General features: G+C 34.6%; 1 protein-coding gene across 7 annotated transcripts in view; it reads left to right on the top strand.

The window, feature by feature from the left end:
• MON2 (MON2 regulator of endosome-to-Golgi trafficking) overlaps positions 1-13,085 on the top strand; it is a 101,422-nt gene that overhangs the window by 39,249 nt on the left and 49,088 nt on the right. For all 7 annotated transcript variants that reach the window (XM_087442092.1, XM_004429359.3, XM_004429358.3 and 4 more), the window contains 4 exons: positions 5,623-5,747; positions 6,048-6,184; positions 6,913-7,066; positions 11,559-11,791. In XM_087442092.1, the coding sequence (XP_087298218.1) occupies positions 5,623-5,747; positions 6,048-6,184; positions 6,913-7,066; positions 11,559-11,791 (649 nt within the window). The remainder of the gene's footprint in view (positions 1-5,622; positions 5,748-6,047; positions 6,185-6,912; positions 7,067-11,558; positions 11,792-13,085) is intronic.

The following is a 13,085-nucleotide window of genomic DNA, read 5'->3' as shown; positions in this document are numbered from 1 at the left end:
AGGCCAGAAGGGAATGAGATGATATATTCGAAGTACTGAAAGCAAAAAAACCCTGCCAACCTAGAATACTATATTCAGCAAAACTTTTCCTCAGAAATGAAGGAGAAATTAAGACTTTCTAGATAAACAAAAGCTGAAAAAGTTCATTACCTGTGACTAGGCCAAATATCTACCAGTTCCTTACTTATTCCCTAAATATTATCAGAGTTGTTTTAGGAGGCTGTCTCCCTCTTTTCTCTCTAAAATGCTGGTTTAACTACATTAAGTTAAGATAAAGCCAAAGGAAGAGAAGACATTCCTCCTTTTTCTTTTCATATCCCTTAGTTAGTCATGGAGGACCAAGTCATTCTTCTCTTCTCCATAGTAATGCAGCATGCTTGCATCTTCATCATAACAAATGGAGAATTCACATTTTGTTTCTGATCCCAAACCAAGATTTACCAACTTCTTTATCTTTCATTTTTATAAAACTTGATGCTGAATTGTGTCCCCCCAAAATTCATATGTTGAAGTGTGAACCCCCAATGCAATGGTATTTGGAGATGGGATCTTTGGGAATTAATTAGGTTTAGATGAGGTCATGAGACTAGGGCCCTCATGATAGGATTACTGACCTTATAAGAAGAGATGCTAGAGAGCTTACTTGCTCTCGCTGTCTGCCATGTGAGAACACAGTGATAAGGTAGCTGTCTGTAAGCTAGGAAAAGACCTTTCACTAGAACCAAATTATGTTGGCACCGTGATCTCGGGCTTTTAGCCTTTAGAAGTGTGGGAAATAAATTTGTTATTTAAGCTACCCAGTCTATGTATTTTGTTATGGCAGCCTGAGCAGACTGAGACTTGGTTTCTGTCCACCACTTCTGTTATCTAGCAATTTATTCAGTGACTTTTTCAGAGATACAGATACCTTATTCCTCATTAATTTCAGCTTTAGATAAAATTGCTGTTATTGAGTGCATATATTCTGGACACTGTACAAAGTCCTTTACATATATTAATTCATTTAGACTTTACTATAACCCTATCATAAAGCAAGCATTTATATTTCTGTTTTACAGCTAGAAAATGAGGCTCAGGATATTTATGTAATTTTCCTGAAATAATATGGTTTATAAGCTGCAGAGCTGGGATGTTAACTAATTCTTTTAGACCCCAAAACCCACCCTCTTAACCTCACTGCATTTTACTACTTCACTGTTTTCTTAGTCCTCATTTCTTTCCCTCTCCAAAGTTGCAGGTGCCAAGTTTCTTGTACTGCTCTTATACCGTTCTCTATATTTTGACCTTGGTCTCATTGATTTGGGGGAGAGAAAGGGGAGAGAGAACAGCACAGCCAGCTATAGAAGAGATTGAATGTAACTGCCTAAAAGAAGAAAAAGGCCTACCAACTGATAAAATTTTGCTTCCCAATAAAGCAGCTATAGGACTGTGTTTGCAAAGGTGTATTCTTCAGATGTATATAGGATATTAATTCTTCAATGTTATAATTTGTTACATTGGGACTTATTTGTATGGGAAAATTCAGACATTCTGCAGTTTCCCCAAGGGCAAAAGTTAGAGGTATGGTAGTGGTGGGGTGAGATGTGTGATAGATGTGGAATGCTTCTCTCTTATTTCTCCTGTTTTCTTTACATAAACCTGGAAATGATACATCTCCTAGAGGATGTACTAGAATAGTAATTCTTATACTTTTTAGTCTTAAGACCCTTTTATAATAAACTATTAAAAAATATTGAGAAGCTTTTGTTTATGTGGATTATTTCTGTCATTGTTTACTATATTAAAAATTGTCAGAGATGATACTAAACCCATTACATGTTAACATAAAACCTTATTTTTTAAAAAAACCTATATTTTCCAAAGGAAAAAAAGGCATTGTTTTACATTTTTTGCAAATCTCTGTAATGACTGGCTTAATAGAGGATAGCTGGATTCTCATGTCTTCTGTTTTCATTCTATTGAGATATGTTGTTTGGGTTGAAGAATATGAAGAAAATCTGGCCTCACAAATATAGGTAGTTGGAAAAGGCAGAATTATCTAATGGCCTTTTCAGATAATGGTCGATATTCTTCTTTGATACTACATGAAACTGGACCAGTGATGCTTTCTTAAAGGTGTAGAATCTGAAACCATATTAGTGACGTTTTCATACTATGTTGCATTAAAATTCATTGATTCATCTTGTGCTTCTGTGTATCTTTTACCCATGCATGATTTTGTAAATCACGTGTTTTAGTTGTGGAAATATTCCAAATGTTAACACTTTATGCAATACCAAAAATCACATATGTTAATATCACCACCCATTTATCAGAAAAGTCTTCTGTTACTAAGAAGCTGTCAAGGTCACAGTGACAGATACAAGTTTTCCAAAGTTTTATTTTTTGTTTGAAAGCTTGAATCTTATCATTGGCAACAAATACTGTCAGTTGTTTCCCCAGGCTTACTTTTCATTTTTGAGAAAATGTCTGCAGTATACACAAGTCTAAATAGTCATAGTTTGCCATTTGCTCTTTTGGTTAAAATGGTGTTCCGTAGGGAAAAAAAGTGACTAGGTCAGTTCACAACTGTGCATGTCTTCCAGACAGCCATCATATTTTGATACACAGAAAAAGTGCTTTGTGTATATCTTCCCATTCTGTCACAAGAAAATTAAGAAGACATGCACTTATAGGTCAGATTTAATAAAATCAATAATTTGTATTTTGTTTTTTATTTATGTTCATTTTATTTTTGTTCATTGTGGTTCTTAAGTGAAGCAGACTTTTTTTTTTATTGTGTGTGGCAGTGAAGACAATGACACTAGTACAGTTTGGTGTTACTGCTTTGATTCTTGCTAAAGCACCAACTGTTTTACCTACCATTGCTTTTGCACCAGCAGTACCAGTGTCAATATTGAAAATGGCGAGTAATATCTTAGTATTATTATGAAAATAATTGTGACCTCGCAGACCCCCTGAAATGGTCTCAGGGACCCCCCAGGGCTCCAGGCACCACACTTTGGGAACCACTGCACTATAGAATCAGTTATTTCCCCCCAGTATTCACCAGCTTACCTTGTTCGTTCAAGTACCTCAGGGGTGAGATAACTAATCTTAATAGGTTAGTTCTGTTAGTATATCTAGAGTGACTAGAAGAAATTAGAATACCCCAGTCATTCAGGTAGAGATATACTATGGCTAGTATAATATGTTCTTTCCCCTCTTTACCATCTAAGCTAGGTGCTTCTCTGTCCTTTGAATCACTTAGGCTCCATGCCCACAGATCTTTTTTAGGAAGATAATCTTTAAGGAATTTATGAAACTTCATTATAAGTGGCTAGCGTATCTCTCTTCTACATTTGACTTACTGCTTTTAGAAAGGAATGAATGGGGTTAAAGTGGCTTCTTAATTTTTCTACTTCTTCATAGACATTTCTCTAACAAAGGATCCTATCACTAACAAATCCTTTAGCTGTAAGATGGTCAACTCTAACCAGCCCCTGAGAAATAGACTCCTGCATTTAAATATTCTACCAGACTTTGTTCATTGACTCCTAAGCCGATCAGTTATGTACATGATTCCTTATCAGAGGTCTGTGTGAAATCATGATTAGAATTCCCACCAGATAACTTGGATTCATCCTAAGCATCAGTTGTCTCTTGACTATTAGCCAGTCCAAAGGACTATAGGAGTTCAGAAACATTCATCTCCCTTCATGCTAGAATAATGGAGTTCATGAAGTATGTGTATACCACTAGAATTGGACTTAGGCAGTAGCTACTAATCTTAATACCTGTTTCCCTATGCGTGCAGCCTCTTGGGGAAAGGCTTAACAGATTCATAGTAGGCACCCTCCATTGATGGCCATGAGAACATTGATGCCCTGAGAATTCAGGGTCATCAACACTAATTCTCTGATCAGACTTTCACACTGGCAAGGAAGGAGGAAGGGAGAGCAAAGTTCCTGACCTCAGGAGAGAGGCACTCTCTTTTACCCAAATTGCAGGATTTTAGTGGCCGTGGTATAAATTAAGTAATTGATCTGTACAGTAGTCACTACCACAGAAGAGAAAATGGTATGCTCTTCAAGGCAAGTTTTATAATATTAATAATTCGTTTGGCTGTGATATACTTGATGTTTCTAAGAGCTTTCTTTTCTGACCTCAAAACCTAGCTGATGAGCCTTCAAGTCTAGCATCACGTTTATGTTCCACTTCCATTCTAAAGCAGATAGGGCACAGTTTGAAGGACCTACTAATGTTAAAACTCTTCGCTAAATACAGCTGCTGCCTAGTGACACTAGCGATTCATTCTTTTTCAGTTTTTTATCTAAAAAGCGATCATCTTGTTTAGTAAAAATAATAATGCTTTCTGTGTTTGCATGGCATTTTATCATATTTAAGGGACATGTTTTATTCTTACATTTTTCTCACTTGATTTCTGAAGAAGCTGTAGGTGCTTTTATCCTTTATAAGAAGATTACCTAGCTTGTTGTCATCCACAAAGTTGGTGGATAAAGAAGCTGAGCCAGTGATTTCTGATCTCGTGCGTTTCGACTATATCATACTTAGGACAGTGACAAACCTCTGACTTACGACTTCCCCCGTCATGGGCAGTCTAAGGATAAAGTTGTTTTCAGTTATCCCTCCTACTTTATCCTCATGATTATGTCCTACTTGTAAGCATCCAGTTAAAGATACTGAATGGCATTAGAAAATACCAGCTGCTAAGACTTTGGGCTAAAATCCTGAAGGTTACTATATTCCCCAAATTCCTTACCTCCTGTTATGTTCACTCATTTTGGGGCACCCTCAGCTAAAATAGCCAATAACGTGCTGCACCTGGTGTAGAAGGAAGCTTCCCTTTGGCCTAGTAATTACAATGTCAGCTTAATTCTTACCTCCCAGAGGTCTCGCTCTGTCCTCAACTGATGTATAACTTCTGCAACCCATTGACTTTTGAATAAACTCGTTACTTTTTGTTTGTTCATTCATTCAAGTCATCAGACATTTAATGAATAATGTTAAGAATATGCTTTAAACATTATTATTTATTTACAGAGAGCTTGCAGAGGAGATGGTTTATATTAATAACAATAGTAATAACTAATAATAAAGCAAAACTATGTACCATGCCTTGTTCTAAGTACTTTATATATCTTATACCTGGCAGCTGCTACAGGTTCCTTCTTGTTTTCCTACTAGAAAATGTATACTAAACATCCTTTGGCTTATTGCTTCTTTCTTAAGCAGCAAAAGAATGTATGGAAAACTGTTGTGGTATTACTGAAGGGAGAGCACACATCCTGTCAGCAGTTTACAAGATAGATGCTGCCTGCCGGGAATGAGGATGGTGCATAGTACTTTCTAAAGGATAAGGACAAAAGATCAGTCATGTTAGCAGATCACTAGAGTGAGTTTTCAGGGATGTATTTAGAGAGACACTGATTATTTTTACTGTTAGCTTTTCCATATATAACTACTTTTCCTTTTTCTCTACTCCCCATTAAGAATTTTAATTTATTTAAAATTGAAAGATTATATTGGTTTGTCCATAGCACTAAGTTAAGAACAAGAATGCAATTTATAATTCTTATCTTAGACTTAAAGAAATATTATAAAAAATCTTATACGTTTTAGGTAACTGAATGTGAGATATTTCTATCACTTCTGGTGAAATTTCTGGATGCAGATAAACCACAGTGGCTACGAGCTGTTGCCGTAGAATCAATACATAGACTCTGTGTGCAGCCTCAACTATTAAGGTAAAACCTCAGCAATATTCTGTTAAATGATTAGGTTAGTGTTTGTGCCAAACAACTGGGAGATGGGCAAAAAGTGTGGTTAGTGATTGCCATCAATCTGAATATGACCAAGATAATTTTTGAGAACGTTGACCTCTATCTGAACCTTTCTCCTAAATTAGTAAAATCCCTCAGGTGTGGTGAAGAAGTTTGAAGTATAGCATTGAGACTGATTTATCAATATTATGTGCTGTTAAAAATGTTTAAAATTTTTAATATCTTCAAATATTTTTCCCAGAAACACTTACAATTATTTTACAGGTCATTTTGTCAGTCCTATGACATGAAACAGCATTCCACCAAGGTTTTCCGTGATATTGTGAATGCGCTGGGATCTTTTATCCAGTCGTTGTTTCTTGTCCCTCCTACTGGAAATCCTGCTACAACAAACCAAGCTGGTAAAGGCTTACTCATATTTTGGTTTTTATATCCTGTCATGATTTATAATATTCCCTATTCTGATAAGATATTTTATAGAAATCCTGTGACTAGAGAAATTTGGATTACTTAAATATATTGATAGTAAAGACTTACACTTAAAGAATAATTTGATCTCACTGAGGCAGCTGTGTTTATTTCTTTCCAGAATGTGTTTTCTTCTCTGATATACTTTCAGTTCCTCTGATCACATAAGAACAAAAGTTTAGATGCTCATCTTCATTTTAGAAGAATCTTCATTTGGTGCCTCTCTTTAAAAAGTCTGGTTACTACCTTAGGAGTTCTGCTAGTCTCTCTTTTAACAAGATGGGTGAACCTGATTTAAGTTTGTTTGGAAATCAATATATGTCTTCTTGTTTCCTTTTACTTTCTTTCTCTTCCACTTTTTACTATCTGATCAGTAGTCTTTTAATTCTTTATTCCCCACCTCTTATAAAAAGTGGTCTAACGGAAGGTATATTACAAAGTTTGTCAGTAATTTAACTTACCTTTTATATAGAAAAGGAAATGGTGTTTTGAGGAAACAGAGAGACTCTCTGATAGCCAAAACAGAATTGATAAATTTCATTTATTTGTGCAATATCCATTCCTATAGCAGAAAATTTTCTTTAATTGACCAGGTGTTTGAATATTATTGATTTGTAATTAAATAGTAAATTATCTTTGCTTTCTTCCCCTTGTCTAATAGGAAATAATAACTCGGGCGGCCCCGTCTCAACACCAGCTAGCTCAGGAATGTTGGGGATTGGTGGAGGTGTTACTCTGCTACCAGCATTTGAATATAGAGGAACTTGGATACCTATTCTGACTATAACAGTACAAGGCAGTGCTAAAGCCACCTAGTAAGTACTAGTAGCATTATTTTGTAAGGAATAATATTGTCAGGGGTGATATTTTATCCTAAAATGTTTCTCTCTGCATTATATTTTAAATTTTAGACCTAGTGTTTCTAACACATTTTAGAACTAATTTTCTTTTGTCGTATTTTGAGAATTTTATCTAGGACTGGATTTCATTTATTTTCTTTTGTACTATTTGTATTCTGTTAACAGTGTTATGAAAAAAAATGTGGTTTCTTTACCTAAGGACCTATTCAGCTGTTCTATATGGCTTTTTGATTTAAGTATATGGCTTGATTTCAGACCCCTTGGACTAAGGTTTTCTAATACTGAGTTACCTTCAGCAAATTAGTTAACCTTTTTAAAATCTCAGTTTCCTTACCTGTAAAATGGGAATAGTGATATATTTACCTTTCAGGATTCTATAGGTGAGAGAAGTTATTTTAAGTGTTTAGCTAATCACATTATTAGGATTTAACATGGTACTTTTAGTTTAATTAATTAAAAGTATTTAATGGATTCCATATATGTTATTTTTTAATTGTCCTTAACCATTTCAACTTAACAAATACATATTCAGCAGTGTATTGTTGATTTTTTCTTAAGTCTTGGTGAAATGTAGTGCTTACAGAGATAAAGCAATCAATACTACGTAGGTTTAGGGGCTGGCCCCGTGGCGTTCGGATCCCAGTCATGGGCCTACACTACTCGTCGGCCATGCTGTGGCAGCAACCTCAAAATAGAGGAAGATTGGCACAGATGTTAGCTCACAGCCAGTCTTCCTTAGCCAAAAAAAAAAAAAATACTCCATAGGTTTAACATTGCTACAGTTACTGCAAAGCAGTTAACTAATTATTGTGAGTGATTGGTATGTATAATTAAAACACCGTTCTGATGACAGTAAATCAAGACTAAAAACAATAATTCTCTGAATCTCTGACTAGTTTAAATCATACATTTATGTGGTGTATCAGTCTGCACTGCATCATCATCATGATATTTTGCTGCGCAGCTTTATTTTGCCTAAAATTCTAAGCGTAGAGTCAAAGAGGACTGAAATATTTAACTAAAGTTCATTGTTATTCTTAAGCATTTAAAAAATGTTAAAGATACCTACCCTTTGCCTTGCTACAAACGCTAATGACTTGAGTATACCACAGTATCAAGTTGTGAAAAGAATTAGATTTCTAGCACTGAAGGAGACATTAATAATTATCTCATTCACCTCCCCACCTCATTTTATACATTGAAAAAACCCCAACACAGAACAAAATTGCTTTCCTCGTGGAGCTTACATTTTAGTGAGTGAGATAGTCAATAAATAAAGACACCAATAAACATATAATATCACGTTGGGTAGTGGTTGATTCTTTGACGAAGAAGCAAGTTAAGGGGCTAGAGAGTGACCAAGGTGAAGATGGGTCAGAAAGGGTCTCTGAGGAAATAAGGTTGAGCTAATGCATGATTAAAGGGAGAGGGTGAAGGTGTGTGCTTGAGGAAGAATAAGTAAAACAAATGATCAGAGAGGAGATACTGGCCAAGTTGTAAGAACTGCTTTTTTATTAATAAAATAAAAGTCCAAGAACAAATTGTTTATTGATAATTTAATCCTTGTCAATTAAAAGACTTAGGTTTTAATTAGTTATGCTACTAAATACTGTGATTTTGAGTACAGCACCTGATTTCACTTGATTTTAATTTTCTTGTCTTTAAGACAAGGTTAGGACTAACTCTCTAAAGGAACATATAAATAGATTTTTTTTAGCACTGTACATACTGAGATTACTCACTTCTGAAATCATAAATAGCCGGAAGATATTGTGTGTTCTTTTGTACATGAGTTAGTGTGTCCACATTGGAGCTTCCCTGTTGATTTGGCATCTTTCATTCATTCATTTGCTGTGAGGTTCAGTATAAAATGATTTTCACTATTTTCTTTGAAGGCATACATATAAATCTTGATTGTATATTCTGTTCTTTTATTGACTTCTTAAGTATGTAATAATTTGAAAACTTAAGTCATGTATAGACAGAAGTAGTTTTGACATAAGTATTGGTGGCATTATATTCTTTCAGATTTATTACACTATGGCTCCCTTCAAAGTTGAGCTAGCGACGGTTTTGCAACTTGACCTTAAATTTAAAATATTTAAATAAATGGGACGCATTTTATCTAAAAGTGGAATTTATGTAGTAATTCTAATAAAATAGTGCTGAAACAGCGAGGTAAGAAGCCGTCGGCTTTGTTTTATGTTCGTGGTATAAAGTAAAAATAAGTATAAATTACCTTTTTCTCTTAACTGTTCTAGTGCTTAAAAGTCTGTACCATTGAATTTTTGAGAATCAGTGTTTCTGATGTTTAGGATTATTTTTATCTGTTTTAGATGCATTATCCAATAGATCATACGTTCTTTGAAAACGGGGTTTTGTCTAACAAGGTGCTTAGCATTCATTGGGATAGTAGGTGGCTCTGTAAGGCTAATTGGCCTGGCAAAGTAAACATTCTTTACCTCCACATTTGAGCTTAGATTTCTTGATCAATAATATAAATATATTTTGATTGATTACCTACATTTTAAAATGTTCAGAGTTGGCACATATTTGAGGTTAAATTTATAGGCTTTAGAGTCAGACTTGGATTAAAAACTGCTGATTTAGTAACTGTGTCACCTTAGTCCTCAGTTTCATCATCTGTATCTCTTAGGGTTTTTGTGGGAGTTAAATGAGGTAATATATATTAAAAAACCATTAGAGTTCCAGGCTGAGAGTAGTTGCTCCGTAAATGATAGCTATATGTGGTGTTTTCATTATTTATTCTGAGTTTTACATTTCTTTATAAATTACCTTCCTTATCTAGTCTTAAAAACGAATCAGGGACTTTTAGAATTTGAGATAGGAAATACTTGTATTAGCTTTTCTTATTGTAATCTTTTGTAATTTCAGTTTTGAACCATAGTTCACCTACTATAAAATTCACCTTTTTACAGTTTACAACTCATGGTTTTATTATATTCAAAAGTTATGCTACCATAACCACCATCTTATTCCAGAACTTTTTCATCATCCCAGAAAGAAACCGTATACCTATCAGCAGTAATTCCCTAATCTCCCTTTCCCCACCCTCTTGCAACCACTAATCTGCTTTCTGTCTCTTTTGATTTGCCTATTCTGGATATTTCATATAAATGGAATCATACAATAAATATTCTTTTGAGTCAGGCTTCTTTGACTCAGCATAATGTTTTGAAGTTACCGCATTTTGTTGATCTCTTCATCAATTGATGGGCATTTGAGTTGTTTCTGCTTTTTGGCTATTATGAATAATGCTCCTGTGAGCATTTGTCTATAAGTTTCTGTGTAGACGTATGTTTTCATTTTTCTTGGATATATACCTACGAGTGGAATTGCTGGGTCATATAGTTACTCAATGTTTAACTTTTTGAAGAACTGGCAAACTGATTTCCTAAGCGACTGCACCGTTTTACATTCCCACCAACAATGTATGAGGGTTCAGATTTTTCCACGTCCTCAGCAATACTTGTTATTGTCCACCTTTTGGTCATAGCTATCCTAGTGTGTGTGAAGTGGTATCTTACTGTGTTTCAGTTTGCATCTCTCTAATGACTGGTGACATTGAGCATCTCATTCATGTGCTTATTATCAATTTATATATCTTGGGAGAAATTTCTGTTCAGATTCTTAGCTCTTTTTAATTAGGTTATATGTCTTTTTATTAGTTAGTTGTAAGAATTCTTATGTATTCTGGATCTAGTCTCTTATCAGTTATATGATTTGCAAAAATTTTCTCCCATTCTATGGATTGTCTTTTCATTTTCTTGATGATGTCCTTTTTAGCACAGTAGTTTTCAATTTTAATGAATCCAATTTATCTATTTTTTCTTCTGTTGTTTGTACTTTGGTATCATATCTAATAAACCGTTGCCTAATCTCAGGTCATGAGGATTTTTGCCTATGTTTTCTTCTAAGAATTTTGTAGTTTTAGTTCTTACATTTAGGTCATTGATTCATTTTGAGTTAAATTTTGTATATGGGGTGAGGTAGGGGTCCAACATCACTTTTTCACATGTGAATATCCAGTTGTTCCAGCACCATTAATTCTTTTCTTATAGCATTATTCTTTTACCATTAAATTATCTTGACAGGTTTCAATTTTTTTTTTTTTTTTTTTTTGTGAGAAAGATTAGCCCTGAGCTAACGTCTGTTGCCAATCCTCCTCTTTTTGCTGAGGGGAGAGGGAAAAAGTAAGTTATTAAAATAATTTGTTATGAGAGTGGTCAGGCCTTAATTTTTCTAATCAGTTTCTTAGAATACCATGAAGGGATCTCTCTTCCAAATGAAACAAACTCAGTAATGTCTATTTACTCTTGCTATTCTGTTAATCTTAATTTCTATGGTCTATAAATTATTAAAATAGTTCTAAATATTTTCATCATTGTGACTTTTCGTTAAAATTCTGATTTTTTCATAATTTCAGTCTAGAGATGTTGGATAAAGTTGAGCCCCCGACTATACCAGAGGGATATGCCATGTCTGTGGCATTCCATTGTCTGCTGGACCTTGTACGTGGAATCACCAGTATGATTGAAGGAGAGTTAGGAGAGGTTGAAACAGAATGTCAGACTACCACTGAAGCAGCTTCTTCACCAACACAGTCGTCAGAACAGCAAGAATTACAGTCAACATCAGACCAAATGGATAAGGAAATAGGTATATTATTATGATTCTGTATTTTCTATTTTTATTTTGAAGTAATTTGAAATTTACAGAGAAGTTGCAAAAATAATAGAGTTTCCATATATCTTTCACCCTGATTTCCCAATTGTTAACATTTTACCATATTTGCCTTATCATTCTCTCTGTACATGTCACTATACTTTTTTTCTGAACTATTTTTGATAATAAGTTGCAGACATGATGCCCCATTCCTCCTTAATACTTCAGTGTATATTTTCTAAAAATAAGGACAGTTTCCTATGTAACCATAGCACCGTTGCCATCAGATGTTTAGCATCTAATCCCAGACCCCACTGAAATTTTGCCAGTTGCACCAGTGATGTCCTTTATGGTCACGTGTTGTATTTAGTCCATGTCTCTATACTCTCCTTCAGTCTGAAACAGTTCCTTAGTTTTCCTTATTTTATATGATCTTGACATTTTTTAAGAGTATGGGCCAGTCAGTTTGGGTTTGTCTTGTTTCCTCATAATTAGATGCAATGTATTCATTTTTGTCAGGGCTACCACAGAAATATTGCTGTGCTATACTTAGTGTATCAACACATCAGAAGGCCTACAACGTCAATATGTCTCATTAGCGGTGATGTTAACTTTTATTATTTGATTAATATGATGTCTGCCTGGTTTCTTCAGTGTAAAGTTAGTTATTAACTTTTTGTGGAGAAATACTTTGAAACCTCTTCTGTGAAAGAGAGCTTTCTCTTCTCTCCCATTTATTGTTTTTCGTTTATTTATATTGATATGAATTCATGGATTCCTATTTTATTCAAAGGGCTACAATCTATGATTATCATTATTTGATTTGACACTCAGATTTTCTGTGACATGGCTGGTGGGACCCCTTTCAAGCCAGCTCCTGTGTCCTTTTTAACATATCCCCATGTCCTTTTGACATTTTCTGAACACTTCCTTATTATCTGGTACAACAAAATGTTCCAAGCTCTTGGATTTTTCTTGCCCAGCGAGGAGTCAGTTATTTTTCCAAGGAGCCCTAGTTCGTTTTTTGGAGAATAGTATTTAGAAGCTAGCACGTGGGCACTAGGTGTGCTTCTTGCTACTTCAATAAGAAATATAAACATCTCTTTGTATTAAACACCATGAGCTCACACCAGTTTCTCCAATTCCTGTTTAATATCACGAGGTTTATTTTTGACTTTCTGTATTTGTAATTCACTTCTCCAACAGTGGAAAACCTAATCTCATTTTACTCAATATATTTACCTATTTGCTCGATTCCCAGTATATGTAACAATCTTCTGGCTGAGTC

Source organism: Ceratotherium simum, chromosome 17 (genome assembly GCF_057802395.1).
Source record: "Ceratotherium simum simum isolate JZ-2026a chromosome 17, ASM5780239v1, whole genome shotgun sequence".
Lineage (NCBI taxonomy): Eukaryota > Metazoa > Chordata > Mammalia > Perissodactyla > Rhinocerotidae > Ceratotherium > Ceratotherium simum.
This window is presented reverse-complemented; position numbering and strand designations above follow the sequence as displayed.